General features: G+C 38.6%; 2 protein-coding genes across 2 annotated transcripts; both read right to left on the bottom strand.

Moving 5' to 3' along the window:
* Nucleotides 1-451: 451 nt before the first annotated feature.
* Nucleotides 452-2,626, bottom strand: LOC6033994 (SAM50-like protein CG7639). Its single transcript, XM_001844329.2, has 7 exons — nt 2,376-2,626; nt 2,136-2,308; nt 1,898-2,079; nt 1,700-1,838; nt 1,102-1,642; nt 917-1,043; nt 452-838 (listed from the first exon to the last, which is right to left on the bottom strand). The coding sequence occupies exons 1-7, from the start codon at nt 2,394-2,396 to the stop codon at nt 687-689; spliced, it is 1,335 nt and encodes a 444-aa protein (XP_001844381.1). The 5' UTR covers nt 2,397-2,626; the 3' UTR covers nt 452-686.
* Nucleotides 2,627-6,235: 3,609 nt separating this feature from the next.
* LOC6033992 lies at nt 6,236-17,750 on the bottom strand. The gene is made up of 4 exons (XM_001844328.2): nt 17,591-17,750; nt 17,263-17,446; nt 6,951-7,071; nt 6,236-6,882 (listed from the first exon to the last, which is right to left on the bottom strand). Exons 2-4 carry the CDS (start codon nt 17,414-17,416, stop codon nt 6,693-6,695), a joined length of 465 nt encoding a protein of 154 aa, XP_001844380.1. The 5' UTR covers nt 17,417-17,446; nt 17,591-17,750; the 3' UTR covers nt 6,236-6,692.
* Nucleotides 17,751-27,151: the final 9,401 nt, after the last annotated feature.

Below are 27,151 nucleotides of genomic sequence, written 5' to 3'. Positions count from 1 at the left end.
GAACGTTCGGCGCGGAAGTGTGAGTGTGATTGAGTTGTGCTGGAACCGGTTGGCGGAATCCGCAGCCGCAAAATTCTGCGTCCACAATTGCGTCGAACGGATAAATTTGCTCTTAGCTTAAGTTGGCAAAATTTTAATGTGCGTACCGTAAACTGGGGGACTTGATAGGTTTTTCAAATGCCCGTCAAATTAATATCTAAACATTTTTGAGAATTTTGAGTATGTAAGCACTAAGGGATAGTTTATTGTCGAACATATATGCAAAAATGTGACTGATACATTGGATGTATCAAAATTAGTGGCCAAATCAAATTTCTATCAATGTCACCCCGGGCTATCAAAGTCACCCCAGTTTACGGTACTCGATTAATTTTGTAATCCGCAATACCATTGAATAAAAAAGATGATTGAACAAAACCAAAATGTCATCATGCAGGCAAACATTCAACGGTTGGTATAACAAATGACTGAAGCCCTTTATTCCAAACAGCTCTAGGATCAACGGCTTAAGATTCAATCCGAGCTCTGCAATCGTAAGCCAAACTGTGCCATCTTTAAATCGGTTTAACATGCTGCTGATAGGTAGCTGGTAGTTTAAGGCTTTCAGAAGGTCCTGCTGTTTGTGACTCGAAAACACTTTTGATTCCGGAAACCGGCGTGGATTTTTTGCTGCTGTTGTTGTTGTTCTAGATGAACTCGTACCCGATGCCAAATTGGAAACCTTTTTTGACACGATCGCTCGGCTCGAATGACAGTGGTTGGCAGTAGTTGAACTCAATGCGCGCCTTTTGGCCAATTCTAAATGCCAGACCCACCCCGGCTGTGCTGCGGAGTTTGTCTGAAAAGGGTGACGCGATTTGAAGTTAGTTTTTTTTTTGTCTATAATCTATAGGTTATAATAGGGGGTGAGGATTACCTGTTGTAAATGTATTGCACGTTCCAAAATTGTAGAATAAATGCGTTCTAAACAGGTTTCCAAATCCTCCAAAGTAACTGCTGAACGGAAGTGGACTCCAGATGTGCAGACCGGACGTCCAATAAGACTGCAAAAAAAATTTTTTGTAATTCAAGGACTAGATTCAACAGTTATTCGAAACCTACCTGACACCCGGCGGCCACTCCCTCGCGGTAAGGACAAGCACCGGACACCTCAAAGCCACGCAGCGATTGCGGCCCGCCCGGGAAGAACAGCTGATTGATGGGTATGCCTTCCTTGAGTTTATCGTTGAGTATCATTCCAACTCGTCCGCACATTTGCAGCGAAATTCCCGCAAACAATGGCACGTTGAGCTCACAATGCACGTCGCTTTTCATAACGCCAAACTGAGACAGCGAACTGCCCATCAGTTCCTGGGTGGTCTTGACAAACACTCCGTTCGTGGGGAACACGTTGCTGTCCCGGCCCTCAAACACTCCGATGTAGCGAATGATGCCGGCCAGCTTGGGGCCACAATTCTCCCGGACGAAGAACGGCGTTAGCTTGTCCATGGCGAAAATTTCCTTCATCCCGATCTCGTACTGTAAACTGTTGCTCAGACCAAAAGGTAGCGTGAAGGAAAAGTCCAGCAGCACCCCGGTCTCGTCGGTGCGGAATTTAGACGCTGGCGCTGGCGATGAATGCTTAAAAATGCCTATCGATGTTCTGAAAATAACACACGTTTAGAACTCAAAAGATCCCTCACTTACACTTTCTACTCACTCTGGGGCGTAATCTCCCAGCACAGTGTGGTAATACGGTTTCGTTAAGCGAAGATTAAGTACACTGCTTCGCACGTAGCTGTAGCTATAGTTTAAGCTAAGTCGCTCTCCCCGTCCAAAAATGTTGGGCGATGTGAGTTCTACGAGGAAAGATTAACATTACAGACTCGCCACAAGTGGCAAAATCAAACCAAAATACCCGCAGTCGCTGCTCCATCGTTTTGACCCAGCTCGGTCCCGATACTGCCAGTCAGACGGGACAGTTCAACGCCCTCAAATGACACTTCGTAGCCGTTCTTGGTGGCCTGTGGTCCTTTGCTAACGTCAATGTGTATCTTAAGATTCTTAAAAATTCCCAGCTGCATGAGGTTGTCTTTTACGCTGAAAGCATCAACATTAATTACTCTGTTTAACAACTCTGAAAGGCAACCACCCACTTGGTCGTTTCAACGATAACATCCTGGAAATTGGTCGCCTTGAACAAATCTCGGGTGGCTCGCTGCACGTAGTCATCGTGGGTTCTGCCTAGCCCCTGGATCTTAACGCAGTCCACCCGCGCCTTGTAGCGCGTAAAGTCCACATCCCCCTTGCGACCCGACACCGGAGGTTCCTGCAATTACCAAACCCGATCCCGGTTAATCAGTTTTTGGCACTTCCAAGTTCTTCTTCCAACTCACCTTTGATTTGCCGCTTCCCATTGCGCTGTGTACACGGGTTATGTAATGTATACCTATAGGATTGGTCAGTTGCCGGTCTCGTAAAAACTTGATAAAATGGGTATGATGTCAGGAGCTAAATTTTGCAACTTGCTCTTCTTTTAAATCACAATTTTCAGCTAAATTTAACCCATCAACTTAGAAAACGAGGCTCACGAAATAAAAATTAAAATTTTGTGTTCGTCCGACTTGACAGTTAAAATTCGGCACTGTCAAAAACATTGCCGATCGGGAGATTTCGAACCCAAACAACGGGCGCGGTGTTGTCGAGGGGTGATGCATGTTTTCGAAGGAATAGTGGAACCCCGTTGGTTCGACATTGAATCACGCAGAAAAATATTTTGTAGAATCAGCCTGTACGAGGTTTGATTCAACAAAATTTTTGTTGAATATAATCAACGCTGATTTTGCGTTGGAACAAACCTTGATTTTCTCAATTCGACAAAACTCTTTTTTTGCTTTGAAAAAGTTGCTTTGACGTTTAGTATTGATTCAACAAAAATCTTGATTTTTAAATCAACAAAACGTTTTGTTGATTCAAATATGCCTTATTTTTCTGCGTGTTGTGTTGTCGAACGTGCTGAAGTCATGGGCTATCTACAATCACTTAATTTAGAACATCTAAGTAAAGTAAAATAGATAAGTTACTTAGGGAACATGCTAGGCTGATATACGTTGGTATTAGCCGATTCACGCGAGAAAAAGAAGAAGATTTTTTTAGATTGAGTTTGCGATCGAAAAGTCAGTATTGTGGTTTCTGTCGAAGAGCGAAATAACTAGGCGACTGAAGTTCAGATACAGAATGGTTTATTCATCTACCCAGTCAACTCAATCGGAATTCTGAAACTGAATTCAATTCGAATCGTTTACGTATTCCGTTTCAAACGCAACAACCGATTCCGCGTACGTATGTACGTGTATATTTACAACGTGTATATTTACAATATTTAATAAGGTTAACTGCGTTCGGTCCAACTCCACAGCTTGCTAGATCCCAACAGTTTCGGAAATAAATTGAATTTTCGCGGTGACTTATCTAACACTATACGCTCCGCTAACTGATCAACTCTAATTCTGAGTGCAACGAGATGTGTTGAACGCGAGGTTAAACGTCAATGAAAAAACATTTTGTCACTCTGGCACCAAACCGAAACGAGCGATTTCCACTCTCGCCGCATTTTCTGTCTGACTAAATAATATCAGTGCTTGCGTGTTGCCGTCGGAGGTTTTGGAAGATGATGGTGGGGCCATTTATACAAGTAAAAAATAGTACATATTTCATTTTGTTTTTTTTTTTATTAAAGCTAAAAACTAGAGAGCCTATATGGAGAGGCGAAATGTCACTCTCAGGGTTCCAATCGAACTGTCAAATCGGGGTTCCAATCGAGCAACAAGGTCATGTAAGAACAAGGTCGGAATCAATTTAAAATCATTTTGGCAAAAAACGAGACTTATAACAATCAAAAGTATTGTAAAACTGTTGTTGATAATAATCTGATAGTTTTTGTTATGTTTGTGCTTGTTCGGTACAAGAAAAGTGCCAGCACCAAAGAAAAACTACAAGTTTTTCAACCTTAAATTTGCATGACTTTGAGTGTTTGAAATTTCTCCCAGAACATTTCATTTCCCTATGTAGGTCCCTACTAAAAACCACCGACATAAATTTTCGTCAATCAAAACAAGATGGAGGAATCACAACAGACTTGGCTTACACACTGATCGAATAATACCAAATTAAGCTTGACAGAAAAAAGCGGAGAGAAAAAGTGCGGCGAGAGAGAAAATCGGTCGTTTCGGTTTAGTGCCAGAGTGACAATAAATATTCCACATCATCCCAGTCATGAAATATTCTAGCAGAGTTAGTTCTGCCAGAATGCTAGAACGATGGAACATCCCAGCTAGAATGCTTTTAAAATATCCAGCTCTGTAAGAACTCTACTAGAATCCTGCTAGAACGTCGTGACTAGGATGGCCCGTCGTTATCACGGCGTTCTAACAGGATTCTTACAGAATTCTAGCAGAGCAAAAATATTCTTACTAGAACTATGCCATCATCCTGCTAGAACAGGGGTGTTCAAAGCTTTTAAATGCCAGGACAAATTTAAAGCTCACACGAGCTTGCGGTGCGTGGCCGAATGGTTAAGCTGTCCGCTTTGTAAGCGGATGATTCAGGGTTCGATTCCCATCTGCTGCAACCTTCCATCGGATGAGGAAGTAAAATGTCGGTACCGGCCTTGGTTGTTAGGCCGTTAAGTCATTCCAGGTGTAGGAGTCGTCTCCATGCCATAAGTACAAACAACACACCAAACCAAGCCTACTCCGGTGGAATCGCTGGCGGCGGTTGGACTCGCAATCCGAAGGTCGTCAGTTCATCAAACACTGGGAGTGGAAAGGATCCTTGGAGTAGAAAGAGGTTTGGGTGCTCTCCCCATTCAAGCCTTCGGACTCCTAGGTTCGAGCAGAGACTTGCAATAGAGACCACAAAAAAGACCCGGGGGTCGTTAATGTGGATGGTTTGATTTTGATGAGCTTGCGGACTATATATTTCCCGAATTGTTACACTTATCTTGACATAGTCGAAGGGTTGATTTTTTCTTCTACAAATTTTCTTTTACAAATCTACGATAGTTATCGTTCATTAAATTGTAGACTACAATTTAATGAACGATAACTATTTATCACACACACAAAGAAAAAATACTGTAAATTTAAAAACATCGTTCATTGGATTGAAAGTTCACGTTGGTAAATATTCGTAGAAAGTTAAAAAAAAATTAATTTAAAAGTTGGAATGTTTTTGATACCACCATGCATTTCTGGAACAAAATCGGTTTATAGGTAAAAGGATTTTTACTTTTACTATAAGAAGAAACTTGTTTTGCCAAGAGTAAATAACATTTAACATTACAGTGTTGATTTTCGAGAGTTGTGAAGGATTTTATTTCAATATTTTAATATTAAAACAGTATGTTTTCGATTTTTTTTTTGTATTTAACGCATCTGCTTATGGTTGGCAAATTCGGCGTCCAAGCTGTACTGATTCTTACGGTACGCCACCGGTCACGTCCGAAGACCCCAGGCTGAGCAGGTTACGGATGGATGTTTCGTTGGGCAGTAACATCGTGGCCTTCATTTTGGAGCGCGACAGCGATGTAGGGAACAGGATTGATTCGTTCATGTTCATTTTTTTTGTAATTGCAAAAAATGTTGTATGGAACACGGTGAACCTCGTTGGCTAAATGTATGACTCGTGCTGAAAAAACCTTCTTTTTGCAACTTGTTGCATAAACTGCTCCTTCACGGCTTTTTTTTTTTTGAAATGCCTTTTTATAAAAAACTCTGTATATTTTTCCAGAAGCAAGGTAGGACTGAACTTTCTTCTGGTAAATTCAAAGGACTTTCAGGACTATACTTCTACGGTGTTAGTTTTTAAATTTAGTGAAAAGCGAAAATAAAATAAAATCTAAATATACAAAGAGGGGTTTCCTATACAAATTTGAATCGCTTTGCGGAAGACCGGTTCAAAACCCAGTGGGTTTTTTGAGAGCCCAAATGGAACCGTAAAATGCCGTTCTGAAAAATCGATCATGTCGAACCACCCTACTAAATATCACAGACAGTCTGTGTAAATACGTTCAAGGATGAAAAATACCGTTTAATTGAACAAATATGACTGATTCTTTGTAAACTGCAATGAGTGTGAACCACGGAACAGCGGAAAACGATCGAATTGATCGAAATTGAAATTTCACGAGGAAGACATTTGAAGCATTGAAGAACTGGTGGACAGAAGGGGTTGTATCAATTGTAGAAACTTTGTGTTTACTGAAAAACTAAGAACTTTATTTTTTCAAAATCTGCATAATTCGAACTGATCAAACAAAATTAAGTATTGCTTACACTGAATGAAATAGAAACGAGTATATTTTTAATATGGGTCAACACATTATGAATTTGAGAATTTTCAACCATAAAACACGGAACGTTGTCGAGAAGGACGAGCTCAAAAGTTAGTACTTTTTCAGATAAATACATATTTCTAATATCACATACTTGACTAATAGGTATATGGTGTGTTTCTTGTTCGATAATACACATATTTTCTCCGTTATTTTAGCTTAGCCTTACGATGTTACAAGATTACGGTTCACATCTGTACATAAAAAAGGGCAAAAAGTACACCGGAATGCATCTTTAAGGTCTTGTTGGTTTCTATCTTGTTGTTCTTCTCATGCTGTGTGTAGGGAAAATTAGCTTTAGTTTTGTTTATCAGATCATTTAGTTCTTCTTTTCCTCCGAAGCATCCGAGGGCTTAATTTCCGGGTACTCCAGCTTGACTCCTGGCTCGCAGGTGAACTTGGGGCAGCAGTACGGGAAGGGGGCGGTCTTGTTGGTCTTGTCCGTATCCAGCTTGCACTTGTCGTTGGCCAGTGGGAGCGGTCCGCAGTCCTCGACCAGTTCCAGCAGTCTGTAATGAGCGATTAGTTGAAGTTGAAATATTAAAAAAAATACAACAACTTAAATGAGGAAACTTACTGGGCTGGGTTGCTCTCGGATACAACACAGGTCGAGCGGCCGCAGAACGGAGCGAGGTCCCACGACTTGCCGGGTTCAATGGTGGCGCAACGGGTTGAAGCGAAGCACATGCCGGGGAAATCTGAAATTAATGCAAATTGTTAGATTATTAGTTGGCGTAAATGGCGTAAATGAATTAAAAAAAAAAACAACAGAGAATTTTGGCGGTTGATTGTTAAACTTATTTGTACAACTGAAATTTAGAAAACCTTAACGATGTAAAGCTTGATTTAAAAACTACCTTTCCTGTTTAAGTAACCTTTATGTTGAATGTCCTTTAAAAAGACCATGAGTTTTTTTGACTAAATATAATTTTATGCAGCCTGTGCACGATGTTCCGTCTAGACATCACCAGTTTATCGCAAAGGACGTACAACTTTTAAGATGTAGGTCAACGAGCGAGGTGTATCTCTTCCTTGCCCAAGGTACCACCCATAGATCAAGTGATTGGCCAATGCAAGCAAAAGGTTGGTTGTAAATTACGGTTTCCGATCGCAGTGTTGGAAAGAACGAGCCATAAAGTCACGGCTTGTCATCCACCAGAGGACAACAACGTGGTAAATGTCGATCGCGCTGGTTTGCCCACGTTTTGTTGTATATTGGTATCGGTTGGATCGGTCTCGTGATCGCTTGGGGCGAAGAAAAAACGCACGCTATTATGCAATATTTGCACAAAAAAGGGGTGTAGGTACATGAAAGCGAGAGGAAACAAAGATTAAATAAGGTGCGAAAAACTGGTTTCGCAGTGGACCATGCAAAAAAAAAAAAAAAAAAAAAAACAAGATGTGCAAATAATGAAGAAAGGACTGCGGCCGGTTGCTTTCATTGTTGCCATTTACAGGTCAAAGTATGGTCCCGATCGCGTGGGCTTGCATATTACGTAACGTTTGCACGAGACATGCAGGGGTGATTCATCGGGGACTTTCTGAGGTTGCATTGGCATCCTGGTAGATTAATTTTTGGGCTGTGAACGTTAAATTAAGGACTTAATCCCCTAAGTGAATCCCAAACACGAGCTTGATTAGTTGCGGTTTTTTCGAGCTTACATGCTAAGCTGCAGCCATTAGAGTGATCCTTTTTGAAAAAAAGTTTCACGGATCGTTCTAAAATTTTGGCCATCGGCCTATTTTTGCATGCAAAATCGACCAGCAAATGTTCAGTACGATCCGGGAAACTTTTAGCTAAACATTCTTTAACTGTAACATTATTAAAAGTGGGCGAATCTGTTTACACTCTTAGGCAAAGTTTTTACCCCTGGAGAACAAATACTAGCTCGTAAAGTTTTCGAAAAACAAAAAGATCTTTCAGATCTGATCTCGAAAAATGCCACCGGACCGTCTGGGATCGAACCCAGTCCAACTGGGGTGAGAGGCAATCACTACACTACCGGTCCCGACAAAAATACATTATGTAAGGTTTATTTTAACATTTCTATTAAAAATGAAACAGATTTTTTTACATTTCTATCCACAGTCCAGACTCGATTATCTGAAGGCCTTGGCAAAATTTCACTTCGGATAATCGAATCACGAAAAAAATTCTTTGTTGTTTTATTTTTGATTGCCGAGCTCAAGTATGACCCCTGAACTAGGGACCTACATAGGGAAATGAAATGAACGCCCAAAGTCATTCAAATTTAAGGTTGAAAAAATTATAGTTTTTATTTGGTGCTGGCACTTTTTTTGTACCGAACAAGCTTTGTGCATAACAAAAACTACCAGATTGTTATCAACAACAGTGTTACAATACTTTTGATTGTTATAAGTCTCGATTTTTGCCAAAATCATTTTAAATTGAATCCAACCTTGTTCTTGCATGATCTTGTTGCTCGATTGGAACCCCGATTTGACAGTTCGATTGGAACCCTGAGAGTGACATTTCGCCTCTCCATATAGGCTCTCTACCCTAAACTACTCTAAAGTGATTTAGAATTTTTAAATCCTAGGTGGCGACCAAAATGGCGATGCCGAAATACTGAAACTATGCATATTTTTAGTGTAATAGGCAATCAACTGTTCAAATTGGACTAAAATAAGGCGCAGAACTCGAATTTTGTGTTAACTGTAACAAAATAAACAAATACGATATTTTTTGTTCATGATTCGATTATCCAAAGTTCCATACAAACCATCGGATAATCGAAATTACGGATAATCAAGGCTTCGGATAATCGAGTCTGGACTATATCTTCAAAAGATTAAACTTTTATATATTTTTGAAATTTTCGATGCAAATACGAGTGGTAAGGCGAAATCGTATCATACTACCGAATTAAATCACAATGTGAATCAAATATAATCGAAAACTATTTAAAAAAAAGCTTTCGTTCGGAGTGTTATTATTTATGTTTGTGTTAGTTTGAAAATTATAATTGGATTTACTTTATTATCTCCACGAACCAATTAAGCGCCTGTGATCAACTGGAACGTAGAATTACGACACCGACCAGTAAATATAAAATCCATGAAGCGTTACTAACAATCAACCTGCGTTGTCAAAAACATGCCACGACCGTGAAAGACTTCCAAGCCTAAAGGCCGGTTTGTTAAAAAGTTCTTTATCCGAAAGGCTGCCACTTTTTTATCATACAATTGTTGCAATTTGTCATCCACAAGACAACAATTTCACGGTTGGATTGATGGTCATACATAATTCCAGATTCCATAAGTAACCTTCGTGTCAGCTATATGGACACCACCAATCATGCACACATTGTTGAGCAATACAGAAGCTTGAGACCAAGCGATACTGTAATATCTGCTGGGCAGTGAATTCTCTCACAACATGCTAATGTGTCTAACTAATTAAGTTAATTTGACTCTTACTCTTTTGCAATGTCTATAGACTAGCTAGGTTTGTTTGCTCAGCATTTAAGTTTGCCTATGCATCTCAGAACAGTGCATTGTTCTGCGGCGAGCTGTGCGCAATTCTGCACATTCAACTGCAAATGCCGAGAATCGTGACGCGATAATTTACCGCCTTTTACCATCACTTTGATTTGAATTGAAGCGTTAAGTTTTCCCTTTCATCTGTTTATGATTACTTGTGCGGATTCCCCTTCCTGAAGTGTTTTACAACTGTTGCAGCTTGTGAACGTAACTTCGTAAAAGGTCAGCCATAGAATAGTCAGGAAAACTTTGCTCACGACGAAGAAGCTAAGCCGGCTGGTGACTCACTTGGTGCTACTCATTAGGCGGTACTTTTCCGGTTTTAAACCCCCCTTCCAATCCCGATATGACGAGCATGACTTTGAGTGAACTTGATTTGAAAGCAAAACAATTGCTTTTATTACCAATGGTAATTAATTCAGCACCGATTGGAGCCCACAGATTAACTAAACCGTTCCAAAGTAACCTTGAGCGATGATGCCGGGGCGGTAGCTGATGATGGTTGTCGTGCCGTTCTCCTCCGAATGGTCAGCGGAGCGCACTGCAATGGTTGGAAACCGGTAACTATAGGGGCGGATTTCCCCACGCAGTGTCTGGCGATGGACCGATCTGGGGGGCTTTATTTGGCGACAGTTTGCGTTGGCACGAAAATCACGTTTTGGGGATTTACCAGATTTTAAAGCATGAATTTGCAAGATTGCATCAGGCATCCTCTACTACCCATAATGTTAACTCTTTGCTGAGTCATTTGTGGTTTAAATTGGATATTAAGTTATTCTGATCTCGTGCCCAGGCAATGAATCTCTTTCTAAGACATTCAAATAAAATTGATTTTAATACGTAATCGTTCGTGATGCGCTTTGTATAACAATTTGAATGAAGATTTTAATAGTAAATTACTTTAGTCAATAAATAGTTAAATAATGTAAATACATGTACACTAGGGTGCCCAGAATATGGGACTTTTTCTCAAAACCTCGCTCCACAAGCTGAATATTGTTCCTTCCCTAGTAACATTTTAGGTTTTAAGTAGGCCATAAAAGCCTATTTAGGCCGTATGAGGGTTTTCAGAACCATGATAAAACCTGTAAGTTTAAAAATGTTACTAGGGTTGGACTATTTAAGGACTCTGAGCCAAATATAAGCAAAATCGGTCATCATTGACCCATTGATACTCAAAGGTGAAGTTTGTATGGGAAAAATCGAAAAAATGTATGGAAAACCCAATTTTCTCATAATTTGGTCTGCACGGTGCGCTACTACCATCAAAATATTCCCAAAAGTGATATTTTAATTGGAAATTTAATGCTTTACAACTTTGTCGAACATACCAAAGCTGTAAAACTCGATCCTGAAAAGTTATTAGCGATTTAAAAAGTCATTTTTGTAAAAAATCATTTTTTCATCAACTTTAGGCTCGGGCATCAATGGGTTAATCTCAACCAATTTCGCTCAAAATTTGCACAGATGCTTAAAATAACCCAAAAGACCGTTTTTCGCTTGTGGAGCAGGGGGTCATTTTTACTGGGCACCCCAATGCACACAGAAGTCGTAAACGGCTGATAAACCATGCGTCTCCATAAAACTTTTAGACAATTTAATGGAGACGCATGATAGTTTTTTTTTATAAATTACTTTTAACTTAAAATCTCGTTCGATAATTCTTTCCTAACTGATTCAAAGTTCGTTCAAAAATTCTCTCCAAAGCATTGAACTTGAATTTCGCCCACCGTTTAGCTGGTTCAGTTTTATGCAGAAACGTGCTCTGCAGATAAAAGTATACCATTAGCCGATACGATACGACGGTCAAGTTCATCAAACGGTCCCGATATGCATGATGAATCGCTATGACATCAACGGGGTCCGGCCAGCGAGTTGAAAAATATTTGCGCATAGAAAATACAGCAAAGAGAGTGAGGAAAAAAGCTTTTCATCCGCTTGTTAGTCCGTCGATATTGAAATGTTGTCCCATTTGCAACACATAAATTGTACGTTTAAAAGTGTTTAACATCTGACGTTGGTGCCATCCACAGATGACGTGGTATTTTTTTCGAGGATTATTTGTTTGATTTGTTGTCAAATTTAGTAAATAAAAAAAATAAATAAAATAAAAATCTCTTTTTATGCGTTGATATGGGACACGCTTGCACTTATTGCACACCATGTTTGATGAATCTGTCCGCAACAGTTCACAAAAGAGCGAAAAAAAAGCTGATGCCAACCCCTTCCGGTGTCGTTATGCTGCTGCGGGGGAACAAATTAATTATTGAAGTTGGGTTGACTTAGGAAGCATGGTTATGGTTATTTTAAATCACGGTTCCGAGAATGGCAAAGTTTTCCGCGTGGCGGGCAGCATTTGTCCCGGTTGGCTGCTGGGCTACACAGCTTGAAATGAGTTGGGATGGGTCACTTTAGGGCATTTTTTCAGATGGTTTATGTAGATAAGTTTGGACATTTAATTTTCCGTAAACCATTTTTCCGTTAATGAAGATACTTTTTTTGCATGTATAAAACTTTCGAAACAGATACAGAGCGAGTTGTGGCGCTATAACCACGGCAAATAGTGTCCAGGGCATTCGTGGAAATACAATGTCCCATCCCAGAGGGTCCCGGAGTACCAAACCTTCTTAGCATGGTGCTCCCAACGAATACAACCAAATCTCGGAGCGTATGGTGGTGTGTCCCCACGCTTCTTCCTCCCTGTCGATTCAGAATTGTGTTGTTGTTCGAGCACTCCGTGCTCAAACTCAACCCAATTACGAGTCATCTCTGCGACACGGCTTTACGCAGTAGGCCTGGCCGCTTTAACGCTTGTGATGTTTCAATGCATTTCAATGTAATGGCGCACTACAAATGTTAATAAATGACAAGAAGAGTGCTAGGCGTCATCTAACCTAAGGCACTCTCCAGGATCCCTTCGAAAGATTGGCTGCGCTAGGGTCTGATTAGATTAGATTAGATTAGATTAGATAAAACTTTCGAAACAGATACGAGTTCAAGATATTTGAAAATAATAAAAAAAAGACTGAATATGATTGCAAAACTCGTCATTTATGAAGTTTTTGACAGCAAACGCTTCAGAATTTGTCAAGGTATGATAGATTTGGGCTCACTAAACACGCTTCAATCGAATACAATTTTAGTGAATTTCCTGCGAAAATTGATTATTTCAGGTGCAAATGCGTTGAACCAAGCGTCCATTGAGTTTCTCTTTCCCAGAAAGACACCTGGGAGGTGCCTGGCTTCTTAGCAAGGAAACATATCCTTTGTCCCAAAATTTACAGCTTTATTATTTCGCAGGAAATTCCAAGAAAATTCACTAAAATTCATTTCTATCGATTGGAGCGTGTTCGGGTAGCCCAAATCTATCATACCTTGACAAATTCTGAAGCGTTTATTGACGTCAACTTCAAACATGTCAAGTAGTGTTATTTCATGACTCAAGGAAGAAATATGAATAGCTCATTGAAAATATTTTCTAACTATAAAATTTGCTGCATTTACGGATTATTAATGTTGTACTAAGAGCAGAATTTTTTTCTTTATTTCAATAGGGCATTTGGGTTTGATGCTAAGTCTTTCAAGTTTCAAATCTTTTTCAAATTAATTATAATAAATTGTAACTTCTTTATCCTAACCTCAAACTTATATGTGACTTAATTAAGAGTTCAAAAAATATTCTTTGTGAAGATCCACCTGATTAGAAAAAAAAACTAACTCAATCCACCTTGAAAAAAAAAAAACTAATCTCAATCCTTACATAAAAAAAGTCACAACAAATATCTGGAAATAGTTTTCGTCTGAATTATAAACTCTTCGAAAAATTCAGACTCGAGATCTGTTCTTAAAAATTAAATAAATAGCTTACAATTTGGGATGGGAATCGAACCCAGAAAAAAGAAGATAGAAGTTTAGATGCTCTCCCCAATCAAGCCTTCAGACTCCTAGGTTCGAGCGAAACCTTGCAATAGAGACTACACAAGACCTGTGGGTCGTTAAAGTGGAAGGTTTGTTTTTCTTTGTTCAATGTCAAGACGGCTCTCTCGTTTTCACTATTATATGTCTTTTTCTGTTGTCCTGTATGACTTTATGACTAACCGGGCAGGAAATAGGAAACCAATGTAATCAGAAGCCAAAAAAAAACTAATAAACATTTCTTGGGAAATGTTTACCGCCAAGCATCAAGTGACGTCCAAATAAAAAAAAAACCACGCAGTGAAAATTTATCTGAAACCTTACTGATGTCATCTTGTAAGTTGTTTATCTACGTAGCTGAGAGTGTTGTGTGAAATACAAATTAGCACCTTTGTCAAAACGAGTTTTTGGACTTAACGGTACCCCAAGACGGGAAATACGTTTGAATCAGCGTTTTGTTACTAGAACAAGGACACGTTTCGTGCTGCATCATCGTCCTAATCTATTCTCAACGGCATCGATTAAAAAACGGGAATTAATGGGTGCGAGCGACAAGTCGTATCAAATTGAAACCCATGCTCGATTTATATGGAGCACTTTGTGTTTCTCAACCTTAATTAATGGAAAGATCTAGAAAAGCATGCAACCGGTTTGCAAAGCCACACACATTCGCTATGGAAATCGCGGCTCCAAGATCTAAGACAAGGTGCACCTGTGATTGGAAACTGCTTTTTTTTGCTGTTGGTTGGCTCGTGTTGTCCCCCCTCGTGTCACGACGGATTTGATAATTCAGAGTAGCGCGATCGGTGGTAGGTTTGTCCCTCTCTACACACACACATAGCTCATAAAACCCACTAACTCATGCGCACATAGTCTTGTCTGGTCTGCGAAGGCTATACTAGTAGCAGCGTTTCTTCTTAGTACAACGCGCTAAAACGTCCCTTGCCTGTGCTTTTGCTGCGCGCGGTGACCAACTTTGACGTGCATGACTGATTGCATGAAATGGAGGGAAACACACTGAATTAAGTAATTGCAACTCGTAAATTGGCGTCTTCTTTCGAGACGAAATGGCAGCAGCAGCAACGGAAGAAGACGAGCACCAAGAGGTTGATAGAACAACGGAAAAATTAGCACACGATAGGTGCATTTCCTCTGCCCTTTACCAGTGGTTACCAAACTGTTTGTTTGTTTGTCGTTGAATTTTTTAAATTAGTTTACTTCTTGGTCCATCAATAATATTTGCCGTGAGTATGTCTAAATTCCACAAACATATATTAAATATTTGACCATATTTCTACAAATATATCACATCAAACGAATTTTTGAACAATGATGTAGGGGAAATATACCCATTTTAATCACTCTAAGCCGTTCTACCAATTCTCATCACTTTTGCTGTTTTCCGCTATAAAATTATCATTTTCAGATGTTGCAACAATGGGGAGTTGTTTGCTCACTTTTATTTGAGCTATTTATTACTTTGGAACAGTCAAAAACAAAGTATGAATGCTTTAATTCATGATCAAAGTACTGGGTATAGTTCCCCTACATATTATCATATTTAGCCTAGAATGTTTAAAAGCTAAATGAAATTTTATATTTCGAACAGTGTTCGTTAACTGAATTTCATGACTTCATTCGCTGTAAAAAACGAGAAGTGGGTCTTGTTTTGGCTCTTTTAATCCCAAATGTGCGATATGTTTACATACTCCACTCATATCACGCATTTTCAGAACATCAAGTATTTTAATGGAAGTATTTGATGTACTTTTATTTATTTTTTGTAAGCCTATCTACAGAACTGTTTGGAATGTCAGTATTCGCCCAGGATCAATATTTAGAAAAATCGAAATATTACGGAAAACATACCTTTAAAGTTAGTTTTCAAAATTTCAAGTAAAACCACTGATTTGCTTTGGAAAATATGCTCACAAACTACCTATACTTTGTTATTTGAACAGTTTCAGAATCCCAAAAAAGATTACAATCGAATTCAATCGCAGTTTCAGGTTTCAGCGATTGTCCACGCTCAATACTGAAAAAATGTTTTGTATGGTAATTGTCTACGAGGGGGGAGGGGGGGCTTAGATTTTAAAAAAGTGTCTACGTGGTTTACGGATGGTCCCTAAGTAGAGTACGCACTTGGTAAGAAATACGTGAAGAATTTTTTTCATTGGACAGCAGCTGTAGCGAAAGCTAACCAGAGAGGGTGAAGAAAAGCCAAATAAATCGCCCCTATCCATTGTTCTGCTGTTCGTAAAGCTTTTGGTGCGTACGAATTCTTGCAAGATGTTTGCGAAAATAAGAGTTTTGAAGAGATTTTTTTTTTCAAATTTAGGACAACAATTTCCACGACAAATTTAACAAAAAAAAAAACATTGTAGAGAAAATTAAACCATAAGTAATCGAAATTACGATTTGAAATATTTTTTGAACTGTCACGTTTTTCAGTTTTTTTTTTTGATAATTGGCGAACTCTACAAATCCTTACAGGAGCATTGCCGATCTGTGCCTATTAATTGGAGTGCTTTTTTAATACCGTCAACTGAGGCGAATTGAAACAGCTGATAAGCTATGATTTTGTGCAATGTTTTGATATTTTTGACTGGTTTTGGTTAGAACAGACAAGATTCACCCCTTATTTTTGCTACCCTCACAGATAAACGTGGGTGCGCATGGTTGCTTAAGATGATTTCATACTTTTTATATCCGAAATTTACAATTTTATTTAATGGCAGAAAATTCACTAAAATTCATTTTTGACGATTGGAGCATGTTCAGGGAGCCCAGATCTATCATACCTTGACGAAACTGAATTATTTACTGACGTCAACTTGTAAATTTCAAGTTGTGTTATTTCGTGAAAATTTTGAAAAATGGAACTTTGTATGTTGGTTCAGCTTTCTTAAATTATTCTTGTCCTCAAATGCACATTACTTGATTTACTTTTAAAAAGTAACATGCAAAAGTAACAAAAACTCAAAAAAATCTATAATTGAGAAAAAAAATAAAACTTTAAATCATAAAGTCTGTTTGGATCACCAAACCAAATTGTTCAATAAAATGTTTTTTTTCCCTGATTTTTGCGATGCAAACTTTAAATAATATATCAAGCAAATGTAATTGCTAACATAAGATAGCACACCACCCACCAATTGAGGAGAGGGATCGCAGGGATCTCATTTGTGGGAACCACTGACTCTGAACTAACTTGTTGCGAATGGGTGTGCTGCTGCTGTTGCTGCTACTAACTAGCAATCATCTATTATTTGTTGCGAAAAATTCCTGCTGCTTCTTCACATGGAAACAGAAAAAAATACAGCAGCTCTTTCAATGAATGGTGGCGGAGTTGCGTTGTGGACACCCCGTCACTCACTCAATCGCCATAAATCTCCATTATTGCGCGGATTATTGTGTCGGATTATGTAAAAGCATCATACGGTACGTATGTGTCTTTGTATGGGACCCACCTCGGAGTACGTCGGCCGGAATCAGGCGCTTGTAGATCTTGACACCCTCCTCATCCTTGCTGTCCTTGGTGCTCGCAGGCTCGTCCGCAGCAAACACGTTGGCCACGCAGAGGGCAGCAGCGACGACAAACACACCGAAAGTGAATGGCTTCATGGTTTCTTTTATTGGTGGGAGTGGAGAGTTCTGGAAACAATCACACAATAATCACTACAATAGCCGACTTAAGCCACACACCGCTCACACTTGAGAGGGGCAATTTTCTAATAAACGTTAATCAACGGAATTCTGTGTTTTTTTTTTAAATTTTTCATTCACCAAGAAACTTACAACCAAAGGTGATCAACAGCACAAACAAGAAACAATTGCACGCGTTAGCCAAACTGTGGCGCAAATCGATTCTCTTCTTTTTCCGCAAATTGCGCCCAAAAACGGACCACACGACGCCGGAGACGTTGACACAGTAAAAGTTGGTTCACTTGTGAGGTCGGGGATAAAGCATCCAGTCGTATTTATAGGGGTCGAAGGAAAAAAAAGCCGAAGCACAAGTCGCCACTTTACTGCGTTCTCCTCTCCGTCGTGTCGTGTCTGGTTTGCTGCTCTCTGGAAACGATTAGTATTATTAGTATGTACTACCATCCACGGGGCTTGGCACCTTCTACTACTTCTACATTTTCTCTTTGGGGCAGAGCCGCGGCGCAGACCAATCGTCTCGGCTGCTGCTGGAAGGGATCGTGCCATCATCGATCGAAAGGCGACACGTTCGAGCTGCTGATTCAGAAGATTCGCGAAGAACTGAGCCGAGACTTCAAGGGGACCACTTCCGCACCGGACGGCTTAAATCTGCTTCGTAAGATCCTGTGACAAGCCCAAACTCCAGCTTAAAAAAATAAATCTCTTAAAATAAGCTCCAAAGTTATTGGTTAACAATTTCCCATACCACTCAAAGCGTAACGGCCCTGAAATGCCGTCACCACGTTTTAAACAGTCACATTTTGTCTCGATTAGTTTTTTTGGAAAATAAAATCAATAGAGCATGAACTATGAACTTTTGCATCCGGATGTTTATTCCGCTTAATGGAAAGTTTGGTGGATAAATCCTGCGTTAGGTAAAGAGCGAAGCCTTTGAATGGTTTTTTTGCAATTTGAAATAAGGAGCGATTTTTGTACAAGAAAAGTATATTAAAAACAGATTTTATATTTTGTTAATTAACAAAAAAACTGCATTGAGTCTTAATTGCCTTGTATTTCCATCCGATGTTGAAATTTATTCAAGTGAAAAAAGCTTAGATGAACGGTTGTATGCCTGAAGAGGAATTGCAGAAAAGTGCGTGTTTAAAAGTTTTCATAAAAAAATGGATGTAGGAGGTTTGAGGTGCGAAGTTTTTAAAACTCTTCAGAGCTGAGTTTTCATCAAATGCTTGGAATACTAACTATAAACTTATTATGTTTTTTTTGATACAAAATTAAATTTTTGAAAAACAATATTTTTTATACTCAATTGTTCAAAACTCCCAACCTCAACCCAGAGCAGGGCCCCGGGTCTTTTGTGGGCTCTGTTGCATGTTTCTGCTCATTTCACGGCGTCCGAAGGTTATGTGTGGTGAGTCACCCAAAACTTCTTTTACGCAAATGGACTGACGTTTTACTTCCCCATCCAATAGAAGGTCAGGAGGATAAGGCGGGAATTGAACCCGCGCCCCATAGCAACTTAGGGATCGGCAGCCGAAGCCGCTAACCTCCGCGCCACGAGGCCCTCAACCCCAACCCAATTCCCAACCAATTGGGCTCAAACGTGGGATTCGTATACAATCAATATATGGAAAAAGTTCATTATTTAACTATACTCAAACCCCGATGGTTTGACACCAACTGTTGTCAAACGAACGGGGTCACTTTTTAGTTTGACACCCCTTTTACACGGGGCTCATATATACTTCGAAACGTTTGTTTTGATAGTGTGCGTAAGCGCCATGTAAAAGTGACAGTTCGTCACTTTTTAGTTTGACTTTGACCAAAAAAGTGACCAACCACCGGGTGTTGATTGTATCAATTTCGAATTTAATTTATTGTTATGTATCACTTATGTGGGTTCTTGATAATTAATCTGGAAAATCTCGTTACAATGGGCAAAGACAGCGCTTTCGAAAGTTTCCCCACTGATTGCTCATTGGATAGGTCGTTTGAGTAACTTTGTAAAAATATAGCACCTATGTGAAAGTAATTTGGATTTCTTTCACAATAATTTTTTTATGCAAAATTTTTGAACAAAATTACTTGCCTTTGATTTTCAATAGGGAACTGTAGGATCCGAAAATAAATCGAGTGAAACTAACCCGGCCAAAATCGGGTCAGCAAATGGTTTAGGTGTGACTATAAGCTGTGATTTAAAAAAAAAATGTAATAAAAAGAAAACAGAGTTTTTGCATATCTTCATAGTGGAATATAAAGAGGGTGCTGGTTCGAATCCCGTAGCGGGTGCTCTAAAATACTAAGTGTAAATATGGGTATCCGGCATCGTCGCTCCGTGCCGTACTCAAACAAATAGGGGCTCAGGGCGGCGAAGTCCTTGTAGTTAAAAGGAAGACACTAGTTGTTGGTACCAGCAATTATGGTGGCCGACAGCTATAAAGTCAACTTCGTTTTTTCGTCGATTCGAATCTGTTTCTCTGCTTATCCAAATTTGGTTAGACATAACTTGCTTCAGTAAAGTAGCTGCAAGTATGCGAAAATGTTCTTCCGGCGCGTTATGTTTAAATCTTACCATTTCGTTTTCTTTCTTTCCCTTTTGTGTATAGGGGCCATTGTGAGGCATCCAAATGCAAGGTGCATTTCCATACAATAGTGCAAATCTTGGGCCAAACCTGGTTTGTTGCATGATGAACCCTGAACTGAAGGTATAAAGCTTGCAGAAAACAGCATGCGCTTGTTGTGAGAAAGAAGCTACGTTGAGCATGCAATAAGGCGGAACAAAACATTTTAATTCAACTCAAAAAGTGTTATTGTTTTTGTACTTAAAATGAGAGGAAGAGTGAAACTTGTTTGCTACCTGCCGTTGAATTAACACTTACTGCGAAAACTTCCATTGTGAAGGGAAGAGACCAACATTTTGTAGATCGCCCGCAAAAAAAAAAAAAAAAACAAAAAAATATATAAATCAGGTAGTTGAGCCGGTTCGAGAAGGAACAAACTTTTCAAGTTTTTTAGCTGCTTTACTGCATTTAATCGTAGACTGCAAAACTCGTTCAACCGATTTAGGGAGGAAACGTGATACAATTCAATAAATTTTGGAAGAGCTTCGACGACCGTTCGAATGCAACCACCAACTTCTGCGTCTGAGGAGTTTGCGCAAGTTGTTCTGCTGGTACCTTAAATGTCAAGTGACTCGATGTGGAAATCGGTCTGTTCGAGAAGCAATCGCCCATATTAGGGTCATCGATTTATAGTGGAAATACTCACAACATTAAATAATCGTAGGGTGTACATTTCTCGTATATTAACGTTTTTATTGCATAATGCAAACTTTCCACCTATCAGAAATTGACCACTTTTTGTGAGCATTTATAGATTTTTTTTGCTATGATTTCGGTAAACGGATGCGAAACTTGAAAGACTTAAAATATGACGCCCCACGAATTCATTCAGATTGGGTCATGGATCGTCGATTCAGTGAGTGACGCCAAAGTTGTTTTGTTTGCCAATTATAACGTTTTACAGTATAACATACATGCAGTGAATGGATTACTCATCGTCTATGCTAGAAGTAGGATCAAACAGAAAAGTAAATATCTCGCAATTAGGTAGTTTAAGGTCGTTGCAAATATTTTTTGAATTGTATGTTTTTGATTTTGATTGAGGTCAAGAAGGAGAGATTTTTTTTAATTCAAGGACACACTTTTTTGGAAACTGCATACTTATTTATACACGATTACAGTTGTCCTACAATCTTTTCAAAGAAATAAATAATAAACACAGGTAACGTAAACCTGGGGTGACTTCGATAGGTTCGTCCTTTGGAGCGAATTGAGACAGTTGTTTTAGCAATGTTCTTGCACAACTTTTGTCATTAGAAGTAGAGGTGGGCAAAACTGCTCTTCTTTAGAAGCCGCTCATTTGCGCTCTTTCTTTAAAATGAGCCGCTCTTTCGCTCTTTTTAAAAATTTAGTTGTAAAGCTATTTTTAAGAATGGTATGTTTTTTTGTGGGTCTCGTGGCGCAGGGGTAGCGGCTTCGGCTGCCGATCCCGATGATGCTATGAGACGCGGGTTCGATTCCCGCCTTATCCACTGAGCTTCTATCGGATGGTGAAGTAAAACGTCGGTCCCGGTTTCTCCTGTCTCGTCAGAGGCGCTGGAGCAGAAATCCCACGTTAGAGGAAGGCCATGCCCCGGGGGGCGTAGTGCCAATAGTTTCGTTTTATGTTTTTTATGTTTTGTATTAGACTTTTATACATTACAAGCTAAACCCGACAAACTTCGGCTTGTCTTTTTTCGTTTCTCTTTTTTAGCTTGTTTGCTTATTCAGCCTCCTGTGATCAAAGTTTGATTTTTCGTAACTTTTCCCATACAATCTGCAGATTTTCCGGAATCGGTTCCAGAGTGGCCAAAGTTGTCACTTTTTGGCGTAAGAGCCTTCATTGGACTTATACTAAACCAACGCAACAAAGAGCACCTCGCGATCAAACAAAGCCGTCGAAATATTTTATATATATAGATTTAAAAAAAAAAAACAAACTAAAACGATAAGATTCGCTTGAAAACCATAGGTCTAATCGTTCGAATAATTGGATGGGGAGAGCAGCCAAACTTAAAACCAGGATTTTAGATAAAATTGCTATTAATTTTACGAAATTGCGTTTATTCCAGCTAAAATTCTTATACTTTATTTTGAGAAAATGTTTTGTGAACTCTTTTCTACATTCTGGTTAAGATAGTCTGAGACACTGCAAAAAATACTATCACTCAGAAAAAAGTACTGGCAAAATCCATAAGAACGTCTAATGACCTTTCGACATCAGGATTTTATTCGGATTTCATAAGATTTTCTTATGGCTGGGAGGGGAAATTTGACAAAGCCGTCAATTAAGATGTCCATTGAGTTATCTTATGACATTCATAGATGGAATTGTGTACAGAATATATGGCAATGCTCATGGAGATCATATTAACATACATTGTTTTTTATACCCATTTTTTCTGATTTTTAATTGAATGAAAACAAAAGTTTATTTAAATTTAAATGAGTTTTATTTTTGAACTTCATTTCATTTTCGCTTCGAGGAGATGTTTTCTCCGTTCTTATTCGTGGTCGCCCACTGTTCCTCCGCTGCTCGTTGTCCCGTTGGTTTCCGATGCCTCCGGTTTAATCGTCTCTTCCAGGTGATTCGGCATGTTCTGCCGGATGGCCAACACCTTCGGCATGACCGCGTCAATCAAACTTAAACCCATTCGACCGCTGCTTGGAACTGTCCTCACCAATGCTATTCTCCGGATCCTTCTGGAGGATGCTGAGGAGGGCCGCCGGCGGAACCAAAAGCCATTGATGTTACCTAAAATACCAAAACAAAATATTCAACTTCGAATCAAAACACACGTAACACCCGCCACAGAACTTACCTGAGTCTTGGAGGTCGCGGTAAATAAGAAAATTTATTCGTCCGATCAGAAACTCATAGCAGCGGCGGCAGCTTTGTGAAGTAGTTACCGGAAAGAAATACGGGGCGATTTGGAGTCGCGAGCGTTCAAAATTGTCTGCTCGATCCGTCCTTTCGCCATCTTGAAATGTCAAAAAATTTCACACTAGCATCTTACGCGAAAACCATTGAAAAATTACAGATGAATTCCATAAGAATTTCTTATGAAATCCATAGTCTATCAACAGTGGACCAAATACATAAGTAAAGTTTAGTTATAACCATATGAATTTATAATGACGGTCATAAGATTGTCTATGAAAATCACGAGAGGCTAGTGGATACTCAAATCAGGCAGCACATAAGATGTAGACTTATGAAAATCTTACATTATTTTTCCTCAGTGTACATACTTATTTGCACTTAAAATATAGGAAATGTTAGTAAAAAAAACAGCCAAAGTTGTCCCCTAAAAAAATGCCGTTTTTTAAAACTTTGCCAAAGTCACGTAAAACAAGTAAAACTTCCAATTTTCTGAAATTTAAGGAGTTATTTTTTCCAGTGCTTTTTAAAGATCAAAAATTGGTTGAAAATTTGATTTTTGGCAAATTTTTGAATCGAAATCCGTCCGGGGTTGAGTTGTAGAGGGTTAACAAAATCAAAACATAACGTTCAATGTTTGAAATTTAAATTTCTCTAAAATCGGTTGCCCTTATTCAGGTTGTAGTTACGAAACTCCCCAGTTGACGGTACGAACGATATGGTACGGAATCATACTGTGCTTGGCCAAGAAGTGTTCAAAGATCCTCAAGAAGTAGTTTTCAACATATTTTGAACATTTTCTATTGTTATAGTTAGTTAACCCCTTCTCGCCAAGAGCAAAATTGAGATTTTTTTTACATTACTTGTAAATGGATAGACCGAAATAAATGAAATTTCAATGGTTTTCTGGAGTGGAGTGGGCGTTAGATGGTTAACTGTAAATACGAAAAGTTCCCATCCCTGACATAAAACTGCTTAAGGGTTTACATGCATGTAGAAAATCACACAATTTCATATTACGGAAAATTCACTGAATTCACTAAAAAGATGATTTTCAATCACTCCTGGAAGGTCCATGAAGATATTTCGTGGCTAAACTGAGTAAGACACGAGAGAGAGTTCACAATTTTGCCATGCGCAAAGCGAACTGTCAAACTTTGTGAACGTTTTTTTTCAAACACCGAGTTAATTTACGGGTGTCACGATATCTTGAGATGGGATGGACCAAAATTGCTGTAATTTGGAGTGCAGACTCCCAAGACATATCCCGTGTGCATGACTTAACGAGCATGCTGGTTTAAAGAGTCTTTACAAAAATTTTGAGGCGATTAGGTCACACTGCTTTGTTGAGATATCGTGGCACCCGTTTTTTGAAACTGCCTACTTCAAATAGCTATATCTCGGCAAAGTCTTCAAATTTGTTTAGTTAATTGATGAAAATGTATATTGACGTAGACTACGTCACTACTATTGGGATGCCATTCCAAAACCCGGGCCGAAGGCCTTGGAAAACTGCGTCATCCGTCAAACGCTTATAACTCCCATCCCTCAAATCGAATCGGCACGATTTCGGTTATATTCGATTCGAAAATTATTCAGCTAGACCATTGCTGCCTAAGTTCTGTTTTGTAGGAGGGGTGCATCTCCCATTCACGATCTAATTCCGTATTTCAAGTATCTAGCGTAGTCTACGCCATTCCGGTTATGTCATTGACATAACTACTTTGACTGTTTTAATGCCCTGAAAACAGATTTACAAAAAGTTCAAGTGTGTGCTCATACCAACCTCTGACATTTTTGCCGATTTACATGAAGTTTTTAAGTATCACCCAAACAACACCTAATTTTCAAATGCCGATATCTATAGGGGAGAGTGGGGAGACTTGATCCCCTTTTTTGTATCGCACATAACTCTGTCAATTTCTCACAAAACTATAAACTTTTTGCATGAATTGAAAGCTTAAACATTCATCTATGTTTGGCTAATAAGGGTATTTCATCAGATTAACTCTTCGAATCATGCCACGCGTTTTAAAAAAATATTTTAAACGGGCATTTTAAAAATGTTAGGGGTAACTTGATCCCCCTTTCAACATTCTGTAGAAATCTTAAGCAAAATGTTTCTTATTCATCCAAACTTTTAATTTTCTATAAGTTACAGCAATTTCACATAAAACCTGTACGTTTGTGTTCAATATATAACAAGTTTAGTATGTAAAATATTTAAAAACTTAAAATATTATTTTTAGACCAAAATTAAGCATGTTTACAAAAGCTGGAAATTTTTGTTTACAAAACTTTTGAAAAAAGGTTCAAACTGCAGTAAGTTATGTACAATTATACTAAAGGAAACTATGTATGAAAACCCAGCCCAATTGTTTAATCTTGAGGCTGATTCCAATGACTGTAAAAATGCAGGGATCAAGTCTCCCTAAACGCACTTTTTTAAACAATTGATTGTAAAAATAGTATGACGATAAATTTAACATCAAATGCGTAAGGGTTTTAGAGTTGATAAGTTTAATAATTAATTCATGTATGAAAAATATTTTTGCGAATAATTTTTGAGTGTTTTCTATACATATCAAAACAAAGAAAAAAAGATCTCTTGGAAGTTTTTTGCAGCTCGTTTCAGAAAAATGTGTGTAACTCAATCTAAACATTTTTTAATTTTTTTCTGTGTTTTCTACAATGAGTTTTAGTTAAATTCGCACAACTTTCTAGAACAAAGCTAATTGTTTTACCCACATGCTGACGAGATACAGGATCAAGTGTCCCCGGGGAACAAGTCTCCCCACTCTCCCCTACGTGAAATGAATATCTCTATAACGCCGTTAAAGATCAATAAAAAATGAAAATTTCTATAATATCGTTGATTGAAAAATGAACTCATATTTGATATTTTTTCAATATTCTCAAGAAAATATGAAATATCTCAGCAACCTAAAGTAAGATAAAACATGTAAAGTTTCAGAGAATTTCCTGATCGCTCACAATTTGTATACCGTCAGTGGGGGTGACATTGGGTCTGGGGGTGAGATTGAGTCAAAATGATTTTTTACGGATATTACCATTTCTCAGGTTCTTTTCAATGAAACTAAATTCTGTTAAAAGGGTTGTGTAGGGGACATCTTAAGATGACTTCGCTGAAAAATCTCGTTCATAAAAAAAATTCTGTTATTTTTGGCAGCTGTCTAAAGTTGAGGTACGTTTTATCCAAAATTACCTCTCGAAAAATCATTTTCCTAATGTTTTTTTGTCGAGCAAAACTACCCAAATGTTTGAAAATCTTTACTTCAAATATTGTAGCATGTCAAAACGATTCCTTGGAACAAAAAACACTGTTGGATGACTTGTTTTTACCATATCGTTGTATTTGAGCATTATTTTAGTTTCATTTGATCCAACGTCACCCCCTCTAAGGGGTGAGATTGAGTCAATTTTCAAACTATTGGCATTAAAGGTAGTGTTCATCAAAATCCACCATATTTTGGGAAAATGTTTGTTGAAAATCTAAGAATAAATCTACGTTGAAAGATTTCGATGTTATTTAAATTGTTTTGTTATTAAGAAATTACGAGAGGCGTATCGTTTTTTGACTCATAGTCACCCCCACCACTGATGGTAATTTAAAAAAAGATGAATCTAATAAATAGATACTAATCCACCTTCAGGTGGATGGTGCCTTCGTCACATTCATACAGTGAATTCATTTTGTCAAAATAACATCTTACCTCTTTAACACAGGGTGGCCACCAGATTTAAATTTTCAATTTCCGGGTTTTCTCCCGAGACCAGAAGGATTAAAATCAAACTACAATGTTTTTTTAGGCTAACGTTAGTATCAACATACTTTTTGAATGCATACATTTGGTTCAAGGCGAGTTCATCACTCATTTTTTTCGATAACCCATCCGTTCACGGATTATTTTTTTTACAGGAACCACCCATTTAACAATCTTTTGGACTTTAGTGAAAATCGTTTTTTAGCATAACTTTTGAAGTACTTTATTCATATTTAATAGGGACTTACGGGACCTCAAGGCGGATTGAATGAGACCAAAACGGTCAAAATCGGTTCAGCCAGTGCCGAAGAAATCGAGTAATACCGTCAACTGGGACGAATCAGGACACATCGACACATTTTTCTGGTTGGTTTAGGTAAGAACAGACAAAGACCAACAAAATGTGTACATCCATTTCCAAATTTAAAACCAT

This window comes from Culex quinquefasciatus, chromosome 3, assembly GCF_015732765.1.
Source record: "Culex quinquefasciatus strain JHB chromosome 3, VPISU_Cqui_1.0_pri_paternal, whole genome shotgun sequence".
NCBI classification, from domain to species: Eukaryota; Metazoa; Arthropoda; class Insecta; order Diptera; family Culicidae; genus Culex; species Culex quinquefasciatus.
Note: the sequence above shows the minus strand (reverse complement) of the source record. Positions and strands in the feature narration are given on the sequence as shown.